Source organism: Ambystoma mexicanum, chromosome 9, assembly GCF_040938575.1.
Source record: "Ambystoma mexicanum isolate Mex_15411 chromosome 9, UKY_AmexF1_1, whole genome shotgun sequence".
Lineage (NCBI taxonomy): Eukaryota > Metazoa > Chordata > Amphibia > Caudata > Ambystomatidae > Ambystoma > Ambystoma mexicanum.
The window spans coordinates 1,514,492,238-1,514,516,047 of NC_090931.1; the positions used below are offsets into that span (position 1 = coordinate 1,514,492,238).

A 23,810-nucleotide genomic window follows, 5' to 3' on the forward strand; every position below is an offset into this window, starting at 1 on the left:
CCTGGTGTGGTGCAGTGCATTGCAGTGCAAATATCTCAAAAACGGTGCATCCTAGGATGTTGAAACGTGGTTTTCGTGGCCTTTGAGTGTTGTTCCTCATGTCGAGATGCTTAAAATGAGCTTTGTCCAGTCCTTCTACAACTACATTGATGTTTTACCGATTTCAGGACACCGTCTCATGTGTGAAGGGGCTGAAATCTGGGAAAAGGGGTGGGGTGTCCAAATGTCATGTAGCCAGTAATGTCCGGAGTGTCCTAACAGGTAACTATGCAAAATTTGGTGCAGATTGGTTGAACGGTGGGGAATTGTGTAAGGAACAAACTAACAGATTTTCTGCTTTATATATAGAGAGAATGTTTCTCCAGCGGACCCCACCACGACGGACATCCGCCTGCTGTACCTGAGGGTGATGCAAAGTTTCTGGCCTGGAGGCTGGATTACTGTGACCTCACCGACCCAGTGGGTGTAACTCAGAAGGCCCGGCTGGCATTCAGACGCACCAGGATGATAGGAGTATACTTTGTCTGGCCATTTGAATATGCACGGCCCTGCATCGAAGCACTGAATGTTCCTCGCCCAGGCTGGGTATCTCACTGGGTCTTCTGTAAATGCACGTGAATCCCTGGGAAGCAATTCCTTTCTATGGTCCATTCTGAGAAGGGCTGAGGGGGCTGGGAGGGCACGGCCTGCAGACTCCTACATCTTTTTTCACACGATCGTTTTGCATAAGAGTTGCTTTCTACATTTTGGTGAAACATGTTTATGTTAAGCTCTTCAAGTGATGTGACTTTTCTCCTTTGGCATATCATCCACTAACATATTATTTTCCTTTGGTACTCTGTGTAGAAAAAATGAATACAATTTGAAATGCTACAAAATCACTTTTTTGTTCCAAGCTGTAAATGAAAACTTGAAAACTTCATTTATCCAGCATCACCACCCTGGGATCAGAATACCATGCGATGAGAAGCTCCCAGCACAGGCGCGTCCATTGGCAACGCCACCCTGGGATCAGAATACCATGAGATGAGAAGCTCCCGGCACAGGCGTGTCAGGTGCCATCACCACCCTGGGATCAGAATACCATGAGATGAGAAGCTCCCAGCACAGGCGCGTCAGGTGCCATCACCACCCTGGGATCAGAATACCATGAGATGAGAAGCTCCCAGTACAGGCGCGTCCGGTGGCATCACCACCCTGGGATCAGAATACCATGCGATGAGGAGCTCTCAGGACACGCGCGTCCACTGGCATCACCACCCTGGGATCAGAATACCATGAGATGATAAGCTCTCAGCACAGGCGTGTCAGGTGCCATTACCTGCCTGGGATCAGAATACCATGCGATGAGAAGCTCTCAGGACAGACGCGTCCGATGGCATCACCACCCTGTGATCAGAATACCATGAGATGAGAAGCTCCCAGCACAGGCGCGTCCAGTGGCATCACCACCCTGGGATCAGAATACCATGCGATGAGAAGTTCTCAGGACACGCGCGTCCACTGGCATCACCACCCTGGGATCAGAATACCATGAGATGATAAGCTCTCAGCACAGGCGTGTCAGGTGCCATCACCACCCTGGGATCAGAATACCATGAGATGAGAAGCTCTCAGGACAGGCGCGTCCAGTGGCAATGCCACCCTGGGATCAGAATACCATGAGATGAGAAGCTCTCAGGACAGAGGCGTCCAGTGGCATCACCACCCTGGAATCAGAATACATTAGATGAGAAGCTCTCTGGACAGACGCGTCCGGTGCCATCACCACCCCGGGATCAGAATACCATGAGATGATGATAAGCTCTCAGGACAGACGCGTCCGGTGTCATCACCACCCTGGGATCAGAATACCATGAGATGAGAAGCTCTCAGGACAGGCGTGTCTGGTGGCATCACCACCCTGGGATCAGAATACCACGAGATGAGAAGCTCTCTGGACAGACGCGTCCGGTGCCATTACTACCCCGGGATCAGAATACCATGAGATGATGATAAGCTCTCAGGACAGACGCGTCCGGTGGCATCACCACCCTGGGATCAGAATACCATGAGATGAGAAGCTCTCAGGACAGGCGTGTCTGGTGGCATCACCACCCTGGGATCAGAATACCATGAGATGAGAAGCTCCCAGGACAGGCGCGGCCGGTGCCATCACCACCCTGTGATCAGAATACCATGCGATGAGAAGCTCTCAGGACAGACGTGTCCAGTGGCATCACCACCCTGGGATCAGAATAACATGAGATGAGACGCTCTCTGGACAGACGCGTCCGGTGGCATCACCACCCTGGGATCAGAATACCATGCGATGAGAAGCTCACAGGACAGGCGTGTCTGGTGTCATCACCACCCTGGGATCAGAATACCATGCAATGAGAAGCTCCCACCACAGACGCGTCTGGTGGCATCACCACCCTGGGATCAGAATACCATGAGATGAGAAGCTCCCAGCACAGGCGTGTCTGGTGCCATCACCACCCTGGGATCAGAATACCATGCAATGAGAAGTTCCCAGCACAGACGCGTCCGGTGGCATCACCACCCTGGGATCAGAATACCATGCGATGAGAAGCTCTCAGGACAGACGCGTCCGGTGGCATCACCACCCTGGGATCAGAATACCATGAGATGAGAAGCTCCCAGCACAGGCGTGTCAGGTGCCATCGCCACCCTGGGATCAGAATACCATGAGATGACAAGCTCCCAGCACAGGCGTGTCAGGTGCCATCACCACCCTGGGATCAGAATACCATGAGATGAGAAGCTCCCAGCACAGGCGTGTCAGGTGCCATCACCACCCTGGGATCAGAATACCATGCGATGAGAAGCTCTCAGGACAGGGGCGTCCAGTGGCAATGCCACCCTGCGATCAGAATACCATGAGATGAGAAGCTCTCGGGACAGGCGTGTCAGGTGCCATCACCAACCTGGGATCAGAATACCATGAGATGAGAAGCTCCCAGCACAGGCGTGTCAGGTACCATCACCACCCTGGGATCGGAATACCATGAGATGAGAAGCTCTCAGGACAGGCGCGTCCAGTGGCATCACCACTCTGGGATCAGAATACCATGAGATGAGAAGCTCTCAGGACAGGCGCGTCCAGTGGCATCACCACCTTGAGATCAGAATACCATGAGATGAGAAGCTCTCTGGACAGGCGCTTCCAGTGGCATCACCACCCTGGGATCAGAATACCATGAGATGAGAAGCTCTCAGGCAGGTGTGTCCAGTGGCATCACCACTCTGGGATCAGAATACCATGAGATGAGAAGCTCTCAGCACAGGTGCGTCCGGTGTCATCACTCCCTGTGATCAGAATACCATGAGATGAGAAGATTCACGTCCTGTGATTCATTTATTGACTTTTTGTGACCCTCAAAGGCCATGTAGTTTTCAATTGTCTACATTTGTGTGTAATTAAATATGAAGCAAGCGTTTACCCACTCCAAAAAACCCTTGAAGCGGGAATGGTCACAAACCCTCCCCAGTATTTCAGCTCTGAAGTCTGACATGTATTTCTGCTTTATGGACAGTTTGCTGCCGCACCTTTGGCGTTTCTCATTAGGGATTTCTCGATGTGGAGGGGCATCTTGGTGGTTCCCTCCACAAACAAAAACAGAAAGATGTAGCTGTTAGGGAGAATTTTCATAAATGGCTGATTTCCCTTACCTAATGAGTCCCTCGGCAGCTTTGCTGGATTTCTAGGATTTATTTTTCTCACCTGGTAAGAGTGAGCCTTTTTCCCACTCTTACATGTGTTTTGCCTTGTGTGTTTTTACCACTTTGTGTGTTCTTGGGCTCTGGAGCCTCACCTACTCCATGTGCACCACTTGTGTGTGTGTTACACAGCACCTTCAGAGCAGTGACACAGGGTTGTCTTTGAGACTTCCCACTGACTCAATTTTTCTGGGGCTGACTACTGTCCCCCAGAAACATGTAAAGTTGCCATTAACTTTATATAGTCACTTTAAACCACAGACCCAGTACATCCCATCTTACATGGAGTATTGGAAAGGGTTAACTCTTATCCCTTTTGTGTTTGTGCCTCTTGGAGCCTTGTTTCGCTCCCTTAACATTAAGACTTGGCTGGTGGTAGTGGTAACTACCCTAACTTTTCTACCGCGATTATGTTATATAAACGTGGTATTGTTTTAGGCTATTATATTAGCCTGGAACATTAATCCGCTTGACCAAATACATTTTATTTTGGTTCCGGCTGGGTTTATTCGCCATTTCTTTTTGTTAAAGTCTTTCTTGTGTTTTTCTCTGCGCGCCAAACCGGGGATGATTCCTTTGTTTGCTGTCTTTTCACGGGCTTCTGCACAGAAGCCCTCCTTAAGGCGCCTGATAGTCTAGGAAGGCAGGATGTGAGGGAGGGTTCTTCGGACCTCTGCCATGGGTTCCCTTGGTAACCCAAGTCGCACTCTTGTCTGATTGGCTAAGGGGACTGGCCTTGCCAGGCCAGCCACCCTGCTGTGTGATTGACAGCCAGGCTATATGAATGGGGGAAAACTGCATAAAAAGCAGGTCTCTGGGGCCCCTACCATGACTGAACCGCCCGGTGAAGCCCTGCTGCAGGTCCGAATCAGACGACAGAGAAGATCCTCCAGGAAACTTCTTCCCTTGAGCTGGTGGGACCAACCAGTTCGCCCAAACTACAAGCCAGGACCCCTCCTCTGGTCGAATTTGCTGTACAGAGCTACAGTGGGCCGGATAGCCAGGAAGATCGGACCCTGCTTGGGTTTTAAGGAGCGCACCTTTTATTCGTTGTATTGCTCTGCTGCTGGCTTCTCCCCTGGGTGGCGTAGGACCCTCCAGTCTTCCTACTTCATGTCAGTCTGACAGTCGCTTCAGGAACCGTGAGCCTGCAGGAACCACCAGGAACGTCTGCCTCAGCTACAGCTCCCTCTCCTTTTTAAGGTACTGTGCAAATCCGGTTGCTCGTTTCGTTCAAACGCGGTAAAAGTGTTTTAAATCTTTTGTCAATCTGAGGGCTTGTCTTTCTTTTCTTTTTGAACTAACTTTTCTACCAACCAACCGCGTCCGGAATCTGTGCCACAAACTTTACCGCAAACTACTCTGTACTGTGTGATCTTGAGCAAAGGACTTTTGACCTTTTGTCTTTGGCCCTAAGCCTTTTCTAGCTGATCTCCTCACTGTAGTTTCTCTTGTTCAACTGCCCTGAGTACTTACCTGTTGGTTTGTCTATTTTCTTATAACTTTGTCTATCCCTCCCTTTTAAATTGCTGGAGTGCCATTTTGCTCCCACTTCATTTTGTGAGCTTAACTTGTCTGGAATTTAAGGGAAGTGGTGTGGTGTATTTATGATTGTGATTTCTGACTTGCTTATAATAGTGAAATGTTATACAACTGTTGAGTAAATAAATATATATTCTTTTACTTAGAACCCTTGAGTCAGTGTTTGCCTGAATCATAGTAATTGCTGTCCTTTGTGTAATTATTTGATACTGCTCACTTACTCCTGAGATAAGTCTGGCTGCTCTCCTACTGCTAACACTTTAACTGTGCAGTACAGGCTTGTACCAAAGGTGAAATTGTACTGTCACTTGTAGTCTTAATTGTGTGTGGTGATCACAAAGGGTACTGCATATAATTCTGCCTAACAGTAGCAAGTACTTCAATTTTTTTTAAAAAGACAGTGGGCCTCATTATGAGTTTGGCCTGTATAACAGGCACGGCTACCGCCAAACTCGCCTCCGTGTCCGGCACCCGTGAATGGACAATTACCGGCCCATTACAAGTTTTGCTGCCTGGTAATTGCCCATTCGCGGGTGCCGGTAATGCTGCGCTCCCCATCCCCATTCTGCCCTATAGGGCAGAATGGGAATAGGGAGCATGGATGCACCGGCACGATTAACAACGGTGCTGGTGCACCCGCAGGTATTGCTCGCTGGTGCCGCACAGCCCACAGGTTAGACCTGGCGGGCTGTCAGGCACCCGCGAGCAAAACTCGTAGTTTGGCGGTACGTTGGCACCAGCACCGTTGTCACTGTACCGCAAAACTTATAATGAGGCCCAGTGACCCAACAGCTGAGCAGGTGCCTTTCTCACGGGGTGTAGTGTTGCCATGACTGCTTCAGCTCATGCAGGAAAGCTCATTCCTTTCAACACACCCATTGCTGTCAACACACTCGCTTCTGGCAGGTGTCACCAGCTCCTTTGTATTACAGGGGTTCATGGGGGTCATCTTTGGGAAGACATTCTGTTTGCACAAGTAGTTACTGACTGGGGGCATACATGTCACTTCAGAGCTCTCCAGCAGTTGAACAGCCAGTGAAGTCGTGTTCCTTCAGATCTCTCCAGCAGTTGAACAGGCAGTGACAGTTGCGTCACTTCAGATCTCTCCAGCAGTGGAACAGCCAGGGACAGTCGTGCCACTTCAGATCTCTCCAGCAGTTGAACACACAGTGACAGTCGTGTCACTTCAGCAATCTCCAGCAGTTGAACAGCCAGTGACAGACGTGTCACTTCAGAGCTCACCAGCAATTGAACAGCCAGTGACAGTCGTGTCACTTCAGATCTCTCGAGCAGTTGAACAGGCAGTGACAGTTGCGTCACTTCAGATCTCTCCAGCAGTTGAACAGCCGGTGACAGACGTGTCACATCAGTACTCTCGAGCAGTTGAACAGCCAGTGACAGTCGTGTCATAGTTGTGTCATTTCAGATCTCTCGAGCAGTTGAACAGCCAGTGACAGTCGTGCCACTTCAGCTCTCTCCAGCAGTTGAACAGCCAGTGACCGAAGTGTCACTTCAGCTCTCTCCAGCAGTTGAACAGCCAGTGACCGAAGTGTCACTTCAGATCTCTCCAGCAGTTGAACAGCCAGTGATAGTCGTGTCATTACAGATCTCTCCAGCAGTTGAACAGCCAGTGAAAGTCGTGTCACTACAGATCTCTCCAGCAGTTGAACAGCAAGTGACAGTCGTGTCATTACAGATCTCTCCAGCAGTTGAAAAGCCAGTGACCGAAGTGTCACTTCAGATCTCTCAAACAGTTGAAAAGCCAGTGATCTTCCAGAAGTTGAACAGCCAGTGACAGTCGTGTCACAGTTGTCACTTCAGATCTCTCCAGCAGTTGAACAGCCAGTGACAGTCGTGTCACTCCAGCAGAGCTCATTGCTGCAGACCGGGATGGGTTGACGAGCTGAGAAGGGAGTGTTTTCTTTACTCCTGGTTTAGGGTATTGCATTCAGTTCATATTCATGTGGGTCAGTCAGGTGCATGGATGCATGGATTTTAAAATGTACCATACATTTGGAGTCTAAACTGTGATAAAACAAGTGGTATTCTGATCTGGACTATGGGCTCACGGGATGAACGATGGCAAAATGCATGCACCCTCACAAGAGACGTATCACGTAACTCGAAATCACAGCCAACTGCAAGTGCCCTAACATGATTGAATGCTGCGATGCTCTTGAAAATGACCTGCACATTTGTTTGCCAGCGATGTGGAGTCAGAGATGCAGATTTCTAGCAGGGCATGTTGTGAGCTTTGCAGATTTTGGTGTGTAGAAGTTCATATTAGTATCTGGCGAGGGTCAATCAGATTATAACAATCAATCTGATTAGCACTTGCCAGGACTTTACCCGACTGGGAATCCCTCTCCTAATGTTCCTATCCCTTGTCCCCGGCGAGGGGGTGTGTGACAGCCCCTCAGCCAATAAAGCGTCTCGGAATGGGGTAATCCCCACTCCGAGCCACCACACAGCTGGAGGCTGCCATCTTCCCCCGCCGGGGATTCAGTCAAGTGTTTTCCCTCACCCGCCCCCAATCCAAAAAAATCCCCTCCCTGCCCTCCCAACCCCACTTACCTTCTTTTTGATCCATTTCGGGAGCGGACGCGCTGGGAACACTTCTGTCCCCAGAGCATCTGCTCCTGATCTGTGACAAGCCGTCATGGAAAGGAAGAAGGGACTACTTGCAGTCCCTTCTCCCTTTCCATGACGGCCATTTTAGTTGTTTACCTTTTTCCATACATTTTGAAAGGCTGCCATGGAAAGGGAAAACGGACTCTTTGGTTGCCAAACACTATATTTTAAAGATATGTGCACTCTCACCCTCCAAGCAGTTGTGAAAGGTTGAGAGCTGTGATCTATGTTCCCATATAGCTATGGGAGTGCCCGAACTAAGATGGCATGCTTGGTGAATTCTGCACTGGCACCTGACTTCACATCACATGTTTTGGACCAGGTATGTAATTGCCCCTTTTCGGCAGCTCTTGATGGCAGCAGTGATCAAGAGGAAGAGAAAATGCACCGACTCACTGTTAGTATATATGATGTAAAGCGGGGTCTAGTCAAGACTGGTTTCCTCCAGATGTGCGCAACCCCTGTAGGCACTGCTGAAGGCATTTTTAAGGAAATGTATACTGCATCTGAAAGATAAGCAAGTCCTTGGCAAAACTGTGTTGGCTTGTCTATAATGGATGATGTTAGCCCACATACAACTGAGAAAATCTTAATTGGGTGTGTAGCTTTTTTTTTAATCAAAGCAGTGGATTATTTTGATCACGCCTCCCATAGAATGACCCTGTTTTGAAACATGGATCATTTGTTGACTTTGACCAACGTAATTCAGTAAAATATTTTTTGCATTTCTCATCTACATTTGATGCCACCCATGCAACCCTGGCCTGACGTGTGACTTCAACATGGTATGGTCGATTAATGTTCCATTGCTAAATGGTTTTGTTATTATTTGACTATGTTTATATTCTTTACGATGATCATGCCCAATGGGACTGACCACTTTTGAATATGTATGCTCACTGTGTATGTGTACAGCCTTGACAACGACCAGGGGTCGAAACATGTGTCGGCTGTTTTCCTTCATCACAAAAGAATAAACCACGACTCATCATCAAGTTGATTTTTCCAGATTTCTTGGATGATTTGTTCATTGACTACAGTTCGACTTTGAGCGCGAGGCACTCTCCCGAATCATTTCATTTAAAATATTTAGTAGACTGCTTTAGACCCGTCCTCTTTGCTGCTGCAGATAACCGGGAGCAACTCGTTCATGAGTTTTCCTGTCATCAACATTTAGAAGAGATCCCCAAAAACATTTTGGACGCAGCGAGAAGTGAAAGTACTGATTTAGAACCAGTCCGTCCAGATCTTTTCCAATTGTAATGTTCCGAAAAAAAGACTTTACTGGTTCTGAGAGATTTCAATTGTGCCTATGTTGGTTCTGAACCATAATGCAGATGAGGAGAGGGTGTTCTCGCACCATCGCAAAGTTAAGACCAATTTTAGGCCCAATCTCAGCACAGCATTCTTGTGTGTAAAGTGAACTGTTTACATGACACATCTTTCCAGTCCTATGTTCCTTCTGCAAATGGTATAAGACATGCTGAATGAGTAACTATGGAGTGCAATGCAGTGCAGACTTCGATGGGATGTGATAAACATGAGTCTACCATCTTGTTTGCCTGCTTTGACCTTGCACGCCAATTGTGTATCGATGCGTCCCCAGCAAATGGGGGTTTAACATATCATTTCAACTTACATAGGCCTGCTTATACGTATCACACCCTACTGTATAGTCCAGTCTCCCCACTTTGTCCATTTGCACATCACATGTAGCCCCCTGCACCTTGGGGTGAGGCTTTACCTGAATGAGCAGGCTTTTTGAATGTTGCCTACGATGCATTTAAATGTTGCCTACTATGCATTTAAATGTTACCTGCCACGTCCACTTGCTCACCAGATGTAGAACCCTGCACCACAAGGTGAGATTATACCTGAATGTGCATGCATTTGAATGTTGCCTACTATACATTTAAAAGTTGCCTACTATGTCCACTTGCACAGCAGATATAGCCCCTGCACCACAAGGTGAGGCTTTACCTGAATATGCATGCATTTGATTGTTGCCTACTATGCATTCAAAAGTTGCCTATGTCCACTTGCACACCAGGGGGCCGATTCATGGAATTTTTCATCAGAAATCGCGCAAAGGCTACGTGCCGAGGACACTGCGCGAGCCTGCGCACAGAAAGAAAAATGCACGCAATGCATATTCATGGAATTGATTGCGCAAAGTAACCGTATTTGCAAGTCACGGCTGGAACGCCCCTGACATGTCCACACAGAAAGCAGGAAACTGCCAGATCAGCTACCTTTGCGTGCTCCCCCGGCCGCCATTACATGCACCCTTCAAACAGTGTGTGGGGTCACCAGTAAACAGGCCTGCGACTCAGGCTGCCTGCACGGGGTCCCTTCGTAACTGTACCCGGCATCCCGACAACACGCGTATGAAAAATCGTAACTTGGCAAAAACTCAGGAAATGTGAGTGAGAACCCACGTAAAATGTTCCTGCACCCCGCAATACACCCCTACATTACATTGGAACCCTGATTGAATACACGCACCCTGAAATCTGAAATACGAATCCACCTCTGTGCTGAAAATACTAGGCGCAAGTGTACTTACGGCAGCCTTCGGGTGTCGGATCCTATGAAGGACTTGAATGGGCATTTCCCAGCCGAGACGTTGTTCGATCGATTCCATGAATACATCTCTTGCCGCATAATAATGTGTGTGCGAGGGACTGCCTGCAGGCCGTCCTTCGAAACGCCCACTTCTTCGCAAGTTAGTCCCCATTTCTGGTGTTCCGCCCCTTCCCAGCCCTCTGCACAGGTCACGCCCACCCTCTGCTCGGAGTCTCACGCAAGGCCGTCGATGGCTCGCACAGGCTTGCCAGGCCAACATGAAATCCACAGAAGTACAGGAAAAGTGCTGCGCATTCGATACCATGATTCGACAGAGTTGCATGCACATATTGGCTGCATATTAGGTGCAAGTAGCCAATAAATTCCATGAATCGGCCCTCAGATATAGCCCCCTGCACCACAAGGTGAGCCTTCACCTGAATATGCATGCATTTGAATGTTGCCTACTATGCATTTAAAAGTTGCCTATGCCCACTTGCACATCACATGTAGCCCTCTGCACCATGAGGTGAGGCTTACCTGTTTTCACTATTATGCTTGGTCCTACACATTATAGACCATGATACTGCACTTGTATTGTAACTATAGCGCCTAGATGCCTGAGGGCTTTGTGCACTGCTATAACTATAAAATTAAATACATGATGCAAATCTGTGACACGTCGGGGTGCAGTAAGCAACTGTGTTATACAATTATTTATTGAAACTTTTAAAAATAAAGGCAGATCAAAGTGGACTGCGTTTGTTATTTAATTCAGTGGGAGGGGTGTGGGAAGTAGATTTCACATGTAGTTTTCGGTCAGGTGACCAGCTTCTCTTGACATGATTCTGACATTGTTAAAGGATCCGTATTATGCCCCTTTACGGCGGTGGGCGGAGCTGTGCACATTTCCCAAAATATGCTAAAGCTTTTGAGAGGGTAAGGGGGGATGTTTAACGCACATGTGACCCTCGAGCACACTGTGAATGAGGTGTAACGTACATTCAATGGGCAAAAGTCCTAACGCATGACTTTTACGCCTTACATTTACCTTACGCCTCTTGGAAAATGAGCTCCACAGTTTTTAAGGAGAGAAAGCAAACAATGGCACCACAAGTGAGCCGACCATCCATCTGCCTGTACATGCATATATGCTAACACTCCTGATTTAGACATGCCCCGATTATTCAATTGAAACTATTGCTACTTTTTAGTTTCTCCCTCTTTCTGTGAGACGCTCTCCCTCCAAAGCTTTTGCAGAAGGCTGCCTGGCACGAAAGCAAAAGCCCTTGTTACTGTTGCTCGGGATCGAGAAGTGTCTCCAGTTCTGCGCAGCCTCAGTGGAGAGCTGCAGTGCTGATCCATCTCTGGGCATGCCTCTGTGACTAGTATCTGCCCTTCTGTGCAGCCTCAGTGGAGAGCTGCAGTGCTGATCCATCTCTGGGCATGCCTCTGTGACTAGTATCTGCCCTTCTGCGCAGCCTCAGTGGAGAGCTGCAGTGCTGATCCATCTCTGGGCATGCCTCTGTGACTAGTATCTGCCCTTCTGTGCAGCCTCAGTGGAGAGTTGCAGTGCTGATCCATCTCTGGGCATGCCTTCGTGATGGCAGCTCCTGTTCTGCGCAGCCTCAGTGCAGCGCTGGGACACCACGGATCACTCGTCTCTCACTTGAGAAAGGCTGTGCTGACTCACGGCTCCTCTGTGTTCTCCCGTCTTAATCACTCCTTTGAAAGTTCACTGGGGAGAAACGTCTGCACAGGGGTCAGATGAGGTGAGTTGCCTTTGCAGTTGTTTCCTCCTGGTCGGCAGCCATTGCTGCCAATTGGACCCTTTTCTTGAGGTCCATCTTCAGCCATCCCTGGCTTCTAACCTAGACATGCTTTGGAGTCTGCGAGTTGTGGTTTCACTCATGTTATGTTCTGTTAAAGGTTCTTGTAGCATGCACTGTTGCCACCTGCGTGGTCTCTTGGCGCTCTGGCGGATCTGCAATACAAGGAGAGTGGAGGGGTTTGTTAGTCGGATTGAACGGGATGAAAGCGCAGAGAGCTGTGATGTGCTGTTGGCAGCTTCAGTTCGGAGAAACCGGTTACTGAGTGTGGTGTGTTCTCGCTTGGTAGTTGTCATATGGTGTTGAGGTGAGATTGTGTATGGTTTGTTCCCTTGTCAGGGTATCCTTGTTTCCAGACCACCACACTCCGAGTCTGCCTGCCAGGGCTGCTGCACCCGGCAGGGTCCGGCACCCTTGTTTCCAGACCCCCACACTCTGAGTCTGCCTGCCGGGGGCGCTGTGCCCGACAGGTCTGACACTGCCGGGAGCAGCGGCCCCGGGAGGCAGGCTGATCCCGGGTGCACCTGCACCATTAGTAACAGTGCCAGTGCTTCTGTGAACCCATTCCAGTAGAGTCCTATGGGACTCTATGGGAATGGGGACTTACATTTACCGGGTTCTATGTTGTTTCAACGAAGACCTTGGGCCTCATTACATGTTTGTTAGTAGCCGTGCCGATAAAACCGCCACGGCTGCCGCCAAACTCATGAAAATACCGGCAATGGGAAATTACCGTGGTATTCTGGACCCGCAGGACCCTGTAATTACCCATTGCCAGGTGCCGATACCCAGTACTCCCCATTCCCATTTGAGCCCCATAGGCCTCAATGGGAATGGGGAGGTCGGATGCACCGGCACCATTCATAAATGACGGCAGTGCATCTGACGAGTTGTGCTCGCGGGGGCCGGTCTGCCCGCCAGCGGGCAGACAGGCACCCACGAGCACAACTCGTAGTTTGCCGGCACCGTTACTACCGGACCGGCATACTTATAATGAGGCCCCTTATCTTTGAAATGTGTTACTACGCTAAGCCTATTTCGAAAAGCATTTCTCTGAGGCAGTTGTTTTACATTTCACAAAGTAAACAGAGAAGGCCTCTGTAACTTGTTGTCATGTGAATAGAGTTGAATGAAGCTTGTAGACAGCAAGATAAATGACAGTTTAGAATGTTGTAAATGATCTGCCTCAGAGAGTTCATCTAACAGAGGTCACTTGAGACATTAGAATTTGTATTTCTTGCTCTATATTTTTTTCATATTGCAATACATGCCCTCTGCCCTCCACTCCTAAAAAGCTCTTGTTTGGAGTTAAAATCAAAAGTTTGAAACAGAAACGACTGTATTTTTTAAAAAAAAGTTTGTTTTTGATACTTTTTGCCATAATACAATAACAAGGAAAAGATTAATTAGATTTGGCCTCATTACACGGTAGGCGGTAAACCATGGCGCTATTAGCGCCATGGTTCATGCCGGTAATTTACCGGTACCGCCTTTGAGGAAAAGGGAATAACCGCCCTATTCCAAGGTTGGCGGGGCGGTAATTCCTCCTTCCTCCATTGCCCTTCCCCATTCCCATTTTTGCCCCATAGGGCATAATGGGAATGGGGAAGGTGCTAATTACGGTACCCCAAATTGCGGTACTGAAATTAGCTCCCAGGTCCCTTTGCGGGTTGGATTTTTAACGCCTGCAAAAAGCAGGCGTTAAAATCCCCAACCCGCAAAGGGACCTCGTAGTAAGACGGTAAGGATTTACCGGTACCGGTAAAATACCGGTACCGGTAAACCCTTACCGCCTACCGTGTAATGAGGCCCATTGTATCATTATTAAGAAAATTGCCATGTTACCTATAATTAAAAGGATGACACCTTTTTAATAGAAAATGCGCTTTAAATTATTTTAGGAAATGAAAGTACATGTATGCTTTGGGATAAACAAGCTGCAAACAATACATTTCCATTCTACCCAACCTATGAAACCAACCGACCACTAGCAACCTCCTTAAGCCAAAAACTCATTAGCATCCAGCCATTTCTAATAACAGCCCTTCACAACTAAACAGCAGCAGCCTTCGCAAATATGCTCATTTCATCCGTTCGTTTCATAGACATTTGCACTACTAGCAGGGTCGAGCTGGGCCATAAAATTGTCTCGGGCACCAATGAAAAAGTGGCCCACAGTTGTACATGGCTATTCATTCCTTTCATGACACTGTTTGAATAGTACCCAAGTGGGAGTATTATGATAAAATGGTCAAAATTAGCTGCATAGTGAAGTAACTCATCGAACTGGCCGGTTTTTAACACATACCTTTTTATTTTTTCCTCAATCCCTCCAAATGTCCAACTGCTTCACCAAGGCAGCAGAAAGTTGAGCACCTAGTGTACCTGTCGGTGGCCGACTTGTTCACAGCAATTTCACCCGCTGATATATGTCCATTCTGTATCCACAGCAGCACCTCTCGTGTGCACCGTAAAAAATCATGACAGCTCACACATAAATCATAGCTGTGGGCCTTGCAATCCATCGGGAAAAGGGGGCTGCGCAATGTCGTGCCTGCCATTAGTGCCACAGAAGTGCATGTGGTGGGTGGTGTTTCGGTAAATGCCACAAGGGATTTGCTCATGGCCTACTTATTCAGAAATGTGCCTGTGATGTGTGGGTAGGTGGTGGGTTTCGCACAAAAAGTGAGACGGCGTTGCAAGATTAGGCAATTAAATAATGCCATAACCATTTACCGGCACCTAGCTTCCCGGACGCCAGGACTTGTAATGTCCCAGTGGCACCGGGAAGCTAGGGGCCAGTAAAATGTTATGACAGCAGCAAACCACCGGAAACACTATCATGGTTACCGTCAAACTCATAATGAGGGCCTATACCTATAGCACTGCAAACCGCACGCACTTCACAACACCCCGACAAGGAAACAAACCATACAAAATCTCAACTCAACACCATGGTAGGCTTACTGGCACCCTTGTTTCCAGACCACCAAACTTGTAATGAGGCCCATGGTTGTGTTTTGTTCAGAGTTTGAGAAGGCATATGCAGAGGGGTGAATTTTTAGTACAGTTAGTTACTGGTAATACATTTCCTACCCCCGACATTCTGACTAAATGCGACTCATACCGCCCTGTCATTCCTCCTAGTACGTAACAATTACCACCATGTGAATTTCTCCAGGAGAATCTTGTTCCCTGCCCCCTGACCTCAATCCGTGTGCGTCACAGTTTCTGCCCCCAAGCCCACTAATTTATGTAGGAGGCATTTCACACTCTCGGCAGTCCATTTAAGTGCGATACATCTCCCTTCTCTATTCATCCATCCCAGTGAGGGACGCTTCCCACCTTCAGCGCTCTATCAAAGTGAGATACCCTTCTGGACGCCAACCGCCCTTCGAAGTGAGATGCCCCCCCCTCCATCCACTGCCATCCACCCCGGTGCGACACGCACCTCACTCATAATGAATACATCTGTTTGTGTTACAATTCCTGCTCCCATCACTCTGTTAGGTTTGATGCATTTCCCACAATTAATCTGTCTCGATTAGCCCTGCATGATGCCGAAGTTATATAGGGCCTCATTACACAGTAGGCGGCAACCATGGCGCTATTAGCGCCATGGTTGTCGCCGGTATTTTAACGTGTCCGCCTTGGTGGATGGCGGAATTACCGCCCTACTCCAAGGTGAGCGGGGGCGGTAATTCCCCATTCACCAAGGCACTTCCCCATTCCCATTTTTGCCCCCATAGGGTATAATGGGAATGGGGAAGGAGCTAATTACGGTACCGCAAATTGCGGTACCGTAATTGGCACTAAGGTCCCTTTGCGGGTTCGTTTTTTAACGCCTGCTAAAAGCAGTCGTTAAAGTACCAACCCGCAAAGGGACCTCGTAATGAAGCGGTAAGGGTTAATGGTCACCGGTACCCTTACCGGTGACCGTTAACCCTTACCGCCTACCGTGTAATGAGGCCCATAGTGTCTGCTTTAGGGTGCATCAAGGGGCATAAGGCTTAGCTATCCCATTAGACTGGATGCTGAATGCGGCTAACCTCCACATACATGCAAAGTGCGAGTGGCTGATTTACCCAAATAGTGTGTATGCTGGATATGGCCGGCCTATGTGGGTAGGGTAAATGCTGATAGGAGTAGGGTATCAGGTTATTCAAACAGGTGGTTTTCCCTGAGTATTTCAGTGGTTGTATTCCCCTCTTTTCAGGCTCATTTCTCATTCTGGGTTTCGTTTGGTTTGGCTTGGTGTATTGTGTGCATGGTCCCTAGGCAGAGTCCCTGTGGGCATCCATGGGGAGCTCACTAGGCAGAGTCCCTGTGGACATCCCGGGGAAACTCACTGGGCAGAGTCTTTGTGGACATCCAGGAGGAGTTCACTAGACAGAATCCTTGTGGGCATCCAGGGGGAGCTCATTAGGTAGAGTCCCTGTGGGCATTCAGGGGGAGCTCACTAGGCAAAGTTCCTCTGGGCATCCAGGTGGAGAGCACTAGGCTGAGTCCCTGTGGGCATCCGAGGGGAGCTAACTAGGCAGCGTCCCTGTGGGCATCCAGGGGAGTTCACTAGGCAGAGTCCTTGTGGGCATCTGGGGGGAGCTCACTAGGCAGAGTTCCTCTGGGCATCCAGTGGGTGCTCACTAGGCAGAGTTCCTGTGGGAATCCATGGGGATCTCACTAGGCTGAGTCCCTGTTGGCATCCAAGGGGAGCTAACTAGGCAGAGTCCCTGTGGGCATCCGAAGGGAGATAACCAGGCAGATTCCTTCTGGGCATCCAGGGGGAGCTCACTAGGCTGAGTCCCTGTGGGCATCCGGGGGGAGCTCACTATGCTGAGTCCCTGTGGGCATCCGTGGAGCTCACTAGGCTGAGTCCCTGTGGGCATCCAAGGGGATCTCACTAGGCAGCGTCCCTGTGGGAATCCGAAGGGAGATAACCAGGCAGATTCCTTCTGGGTATCCAGGGGGATCTCACTAGGCTGAGTCCCTGCGGGCATCCGGGGGGAGCTCACTATGCTGAGTCCCTGTGGGCATCCGTGGAGCTCACTAGGCTGAGTCCCTGTGGGCATTGAGGGGGATCTCACTAGGCAGCGTCCTTGTGGGCATCCAGTGGGTGCTCACTAGGCAGAGTCCCTGTGGACATCCTGTGGGAACTCGCTAGGGTTTATTTGGGAATGGGACTTCACTAGATTATGAGGAAACTTTCTAGTGTTCCTAACAACAGAAGCAGACATTTGTCTTTGACTGTGTCTCATGTGTGGGGTCCACTTAAACTAGTTGAACGGAAGTGCTCAATGGGCACAGAGGTGAACACTGGTGGGAATCTCCTGCAATGGTCTGACATACATGTAAAGCTTCTACATACACATGTATCAGGTGAGAGTAATGAGGAACTTGCTGTCATACTGAAGAATGACCTTGTAAGTGATACAGGCTGTTTTTATTTCTGGTCTGTGAAATGATCAATTAAGGGGGCAATGACCTGTGACACTTCCTCTAAAAATGGTCACACAAATAGAAGATATGACAGGGACATTGTGAGCCACAAGTGGCAACTTAGAAATAAGATGAACTGGAGCTCCCAGCCCTTTAAGATGAGGTAGCAATATCCTTGAGATGGATGGGGATGCAGAAATTATTCAAACATCAATAATCGAAACGACTGAGGTAATTGGCAAAAGGATAACAGTTTTAATATCAATTATTTAAAACAGGAAGTACAACGGACGTCGCAGCATAAGAACTCTCAATGCATCTAGAAAAAAAGCTTTCTTTTATAGCAAAAAATCATTATAGGTGACGTTAGCCATCATATTACTAATGTCATCCTACGTGGCAAACTACAAAAACCCTGTGGCGAGTCTGATAGGGTGTAAGGGAATATCTAAGTATACAATCCATACTCGTCTAAGGCAGTGAAAGAATGTGATTTGTTTTTAACATCAGGTGGGGCAACTAAGCCCTCCCCATAAACAGGTCACTATGAACGTTACTAAATGCACAACATCCTATTGGCTACACAAACTATAGGACTCATAATCATGTGGTCCCCTACCATTGTTTGCCACTCTAACCTCCATCAGTACTTTCCTCCTATGATAGCAGCACGCAGGTTGAGCTTCCAGGTGCTGGTGAGCTAGTCTTAATCATAGCTTCCCACCAATTAGCATAATCATCCATCATCACCTCAGTGGTCTGCTGTCAATTAGGACTTTGAACTCGTCCTTGGGAATTTTCTTAGCTCTGGAGAATTCAGGGGAGTGAAGGCACGCTCTGTCCTCTTGCGTAGGTGTGCCCATCATGTTCGTCTAACTTCATCCATGTGACTGAAAACCACAAAATTGAGCCTCTTGTTTATTAAAATACTATTTTCTAATAAACCTCTGACGTCTTCCTTGTTTTGTTCATGCCTCCTGAACAGGATTTTCGTTCTTTCACATGATTTGTATCCAATGTCTGCTCACTCCAGCCTGATAAGACCTTGGCTTCTTGGCTTGGCTTCATGGCTCATCCACCCTCGCCTTTCTGAGGTTCACTTTGTAATTAATTTGTTTTCTCACTGAGACACACTGGAAAAGAGGCCTTCCTTTTTTATCTCAGCTCTGCTATAATTCGTAGTGGAAGCATCCAATCTTTACTCACTTATGCATATATGTATATGTTGGTGCCTGCCGCAATCTATTCACTATTAAGCTAGCCTCAAGAATACTTTGGGCCTCATTACTACCCTGGCGCTCCCATAATGAAGGGTGCCGGTACGGGACCAGCACCCTTCATAACGGGAGCGCCTATTACGAGGTTGCCTTTGTGGGACCCAGAAGAGACCCGGGTCCCGCGGGGGAAAGAGGGAGCTAATAACGGGCCGTTAGTAACGTGCCCGTTATTACCTCCCTCCCCATTCCAATTGAGCCCTATGGGATGGGGACTCAAATGGGAATGGGCAGTGGTTCCTTCAAGGAGGAATTACCGGGTCCTCCAATGTTGGAATGACCCGGTTATTCCTCATTGAAGGAACCCGGTATTGAAGCCCGGTATGGAGGCAGCCATGGCGCTAATAACACCATGGCCCTTTGTCTGCTTGTGTTTCTTTTGCATTTGTACACGTGTAAACCGACTTGTATCTTCATCCATTTTGTAGCATACGTCTCTTCATCTTTCACCCAAGATGCCACTTATTTCGATTCTTTCTTGATGCCTTACAGAATATCAGCATTCTTTAGTCTGCATCTCTCCTACGTACGTCCAGTTTTGATTCTGAGTGACGTTACCATTCATCTTGGCCATTTATTTGCTCTGCTTCTTCCGGGATTTCATTCAAATGGCCATCATACTTTCTTGTATGCAGGTATGGTTTTCTCAATGGGAAGCTTGCTTCCAGGATTCTCCTTGGTATCAGTATTTTCACTGGTACCGCACGTGTCTCACACTCTGATTCCCAACATATAGGCAAGATGGGCGAGGCGGTTCAGAAGGGGGGTACTTAGTTCCTTCTCTACACTCCCCCCTCTCGGCGATTCATTGACCACTCTCCCATCATCCTTCACATCTAGACATCCTTGTCTGAAGAAATGCTTCTTCGGGATCCATATCTTTATGACTCCCTTCAGGCATAGAGTGATTTCACATGCTCATTCTTGTTTCAAGTCATGAGCATGCACTGTCCACTGCAATAGATCCATCTTCCCACCTACTTCTTATGGTTCTTTGGATACAGAAACTTCGTTCCCTCAGGTGCATGGATACTGGCCTTCACAAAGTCTCTGATTTTTTCATCCGTTAAGGCTCTGGCCTTCCATCCTGACTCAACCTCGATCAGGATTTTCGTCCCTGTAGTTTTCTTTGCTGTCCTCTTGCATTGTGACAGTATTTATCTGATCACACAGAATCCAAGTAACACCAGTACTATCAGGGCTCCTAGGAACTTGAACATATCTGCCATCCATTGTGGAACCCAAGAAAAGAGTGATCTAAACCAGCTGTCATCAGCATTGTCCTCTACTTCGTCTATCATCTGGGTGTGTAGCTTCGTTAACCTCTCTATGGCCTCTGTGAAGATGCCATTCTCGTCATCATGAGAAGGTATGAATGTGCAACATGATTCTCTGATTCTTGCACCAATACCTCCATCCATAGCTGTATTCATGTCAAAGATGTATCTGTTCTGAAGAGTCATCAGTCTTATGGCTCTCATGTCTTCTCTGATAGCATTGAATGCCTTCATGGTTTTGTTGATCATCTGCAGTAATTCCCATCTGGTAATCTGCAGCCATATGGTATTTGCTCCAACCTGGATTCTTGACATAAAGATCAATGTGAATACTGACAAAGTCTGGCTGAACAGTCTGTGTTCATATGATTAATCAGCTCCACAGATCTCTTCTTCCTCAGGTGCACATCTGCTTTTGAGAATCTGTCAATATTCAGATCACTTTTAGGAATCACCAACGCTGGAACATAATATTATTGGCCACTGTGGCAGAGAGTGGCCTGTGACAAGAGTATCATGGAGATCAGAAAAGGGACGGACGAGCGGCACATTGGTGCTTAGCGCATAGAGCAGAACACAGATGGAGCACTTGGCTGAAAGGCTGTGTACTACTCAGGCAAGCTGCTACTCTGCAAAAGCTTTTAAGAAAGACTATCGGATGCAAATATAGCAAAATGGAGGGCATCTTTTTATAGTATTGGGCATAAGCAAAGGAGTGTGGTCCTTGAAGGGCACACAATCAGTTCTGTGGAGAGCTCCATGCACATTACCAGTATAGAGACAATAGGCCTCATTCCGAGTGTGGCGGTAAGGGGTTAACGGCGCCGGTAAGGATGCCGGTGCCGTTAACCCCTTACCGCTGCATTCCGAGGTCCTTTAGAGGGTCCCGCTAAGGGCGGCTGGTAAAACAAGCCACCCTTAGTGGGAGCCGCTAAAGGACCAGGGAGCTAATAACGGGCCCGTAATTAATGGGCCCATTATAAGCTCCCTCCACATTCCCATTGAGCCCTATTGGGGCTCAAATGGGAATGGGGATGGCTTCCCTGAATGGGGACTTAGTGGGTCCTCCAAGGTTGGAATGACCCGGTAAATCCCCATTCAGGGGACCCGGACCCGAGTTTGGAGGCAGCATGCCGCAAATAGCAGCATGGCTACCTCCAAACTTGTAATGAGGCCCAATAATTCATGATGTAGTCCCTTTCTGTGCCTTCATCATGGAGCAGCACTTCTGCAAATCATGGCATTGTCCTTCTGTACGTTGGTCCTATTCACCATGGAGCAGCCCTTCTGCATATGGTGGCATCATCCTTCTGTGCGTTGGTCCTCTTCATCATGGAGCAGCCCTTCTGCATATGGTGGCATCATCCTTCTGTGCCTTGGTCCTCTTCATCATGGAGCAGCCCTTCTGCATATGGTGGCATCATCCTTCTGTGCGTTGGTCCTCTTCATCATGGAGCATCCCTTCTGCATATGGTGGCATCATCCTTCTGTGCCTTGGTCCTCTTCATCATGGAGCAGCCCTTCTGAATATGGTGGCATCATCCTTCTGTGCGTTGGTCCTCTTCATCATGGAGCAGCCCTTCTGCATATGGGGTATCATCCTTCTGTGCGTCGGTCCTCTTCATCATGGAGCAGCCCTTCTGCATATGGTGGCATCAGCCTTCTGTGCGTTGGTCCTCTTCATCATGGAGCAACCCTTCTGCATATGGTGGCATCATCCTTCTGTGCGTTGGTCCTCTTCATCATGGAGCAGCCCTTCTGCATATGGTGGCATCATCCTTCTGTGCGTTGGTCCTCTTCATCATGGAGCAGCCCTTCTGCATATGGTGGTATCACCCTTCTGTGCGTTGGTCCTCTTCATCATGGAGCAGCCCTTCTGCATATGGGGCATCATCCTTCTGTGCGTTGGTCCTCTTCATCATGGAGCAGCCCTTCTGCATTTGGTGGCATCATCCTTCTGTGCGTTGGTCCTCTTCATCATGGAGCAGCCCTTCTGCATATGGTGGCATCATCCTTCTGTGCATTGGTCCTCTTCATCATGAAGCAGCCTTTCTCCATATGGGGCATCATCCTTCTGTGCGTTGGTCGTCTTCATCATGGAGCAGCCCTTCTGTATATGATGGCATTGTCCTTCTGTGAGCTGGTCCTCTTCATCATGGAGCAGCCCTTCTGCATATGGTGGCATCATCCTTCTGTGCGTTGGTCCTCTTCATCAAGGAGCAGCCGTTCTGCATATGGTGGCATCATCCTTCTGTGCGTTGGTCCTCTTCATCATGGAGCAGCATATGGTGGCATTATCCTTCTGTGCGTTGGTCCTCTTCATCATGGAGCAGCCCTTCTGCATATGGTGGCATCATCCTTCTGTGCGTTGGTCCTCTTCATTATGGAGCACCCCTTCTGCATATGGTGGCATCGTCCTTCTGTGAGCTGGTCCTCTTCATCATGGAGCAGCCCTTCTGCATATGATGCCATTGTCCTTCTCTGCGTTGGTCCTCTTCATCATGGAGCAGCCTTTCTCCATATGGGGCATCATCCTTCTGTGCATGGGTCCTCTGCATCATGGAGCAGCACTTCTGCATATGGTGGCATCATCCTTCTGTGAGCTGGTCCTCTTCATCATGGAGCAGCCTTTCTCCACATGGGGCATCATCCTTCTGTGCGTTGGTCCTCTTCATCAGGGAGCAGCCCTTCTGCATATGGTGGCATCATCCTTCTGTGAGCTGGTCCTCTGCATCATGGAGCAGCCTTTCTCCACATGGGGCATCATCCTTCTGTGCGTTGGTCCTCTTCATCATGGAGCAGCCCTTCTGCATATGGTGGCATCATCCTTCTGTGCGTTGGTCCTCTTCATCATGGAGCAGCCCTTCTGCATATGATGTCATCGTCCTTCTGTGCGTTGGTCCTCTTCATCATGGAGCACCCTTTCTCCATATGGGGTATCATCCTTCTGTGCGTTGGTCCTCTTCATCATGGAGCACCTCTTCTGCATATGGTGGCATCATTCTTCTGTGAGCTGGTCCTCTTCATCATGGAACAGCTCTTCTGCATGTTTTACTGTTGAAAGTACCCGCCTTGTTCTTCTATTGTAAATATGGGAACACACGTGTAAAGATGGAGTGTCACTCTTAAAATTGCGCATTTACCCTTTACTGTTTATAGTCTCCATCTACCCTGATCAGGGGTTCTTATAGGTTATAAAGTGCATTAACCACCCCAGCCCTAACCCGCTGACCTCTATGTGCTATTGCTTTTTATTGACTCTACCCCAAAGAAATCCAGCAATTGACAGTGGAGCACTTGAACTCATCCTCGGCTTGGCCTGAACAAGTGCACTTAACATGTCAGCAAACTCCCAGGAACCTGTCTATGCCTCAGCAAATCTGTTGACATCAAGTGTTTTGAAGCAATGCCCTAATATATATTATGTATAGCCTGAAGCAAGATGGCCGTCAGAGCAGTTGCACGGGGAGCAGTTTCGTCCTTACAGTTCAGTATAGTGAGTGTTTCCTCTCCTCTGCCTTTGCCTTTGCCCT

General features: G+C 48.4%; 1 protein-coding gene across 1 annotated transcript in view; it reads left to right on the forward strand.

Moving 5' to 3' along the window:
• The window catches only part of LOC138487551 (zinc finger protein 585A-like), a 154,170-nt gene that overhangs the window by 62,532 nt on the left and 67,828 nt on the right, over positions 1 to 23,810 (forward strand). Inside the window, exon 3 of the mRNA XM_069614033.1 lies at positions 6,692 to 7,056. Coding sequence (XP_069470134.1) covers positions 6,692 to 7,056 — 365 coding nt within the window. The remainder of the gene's footprint in view (positions 1 to 6,691; positions 7,057 to 23,810) is intronic.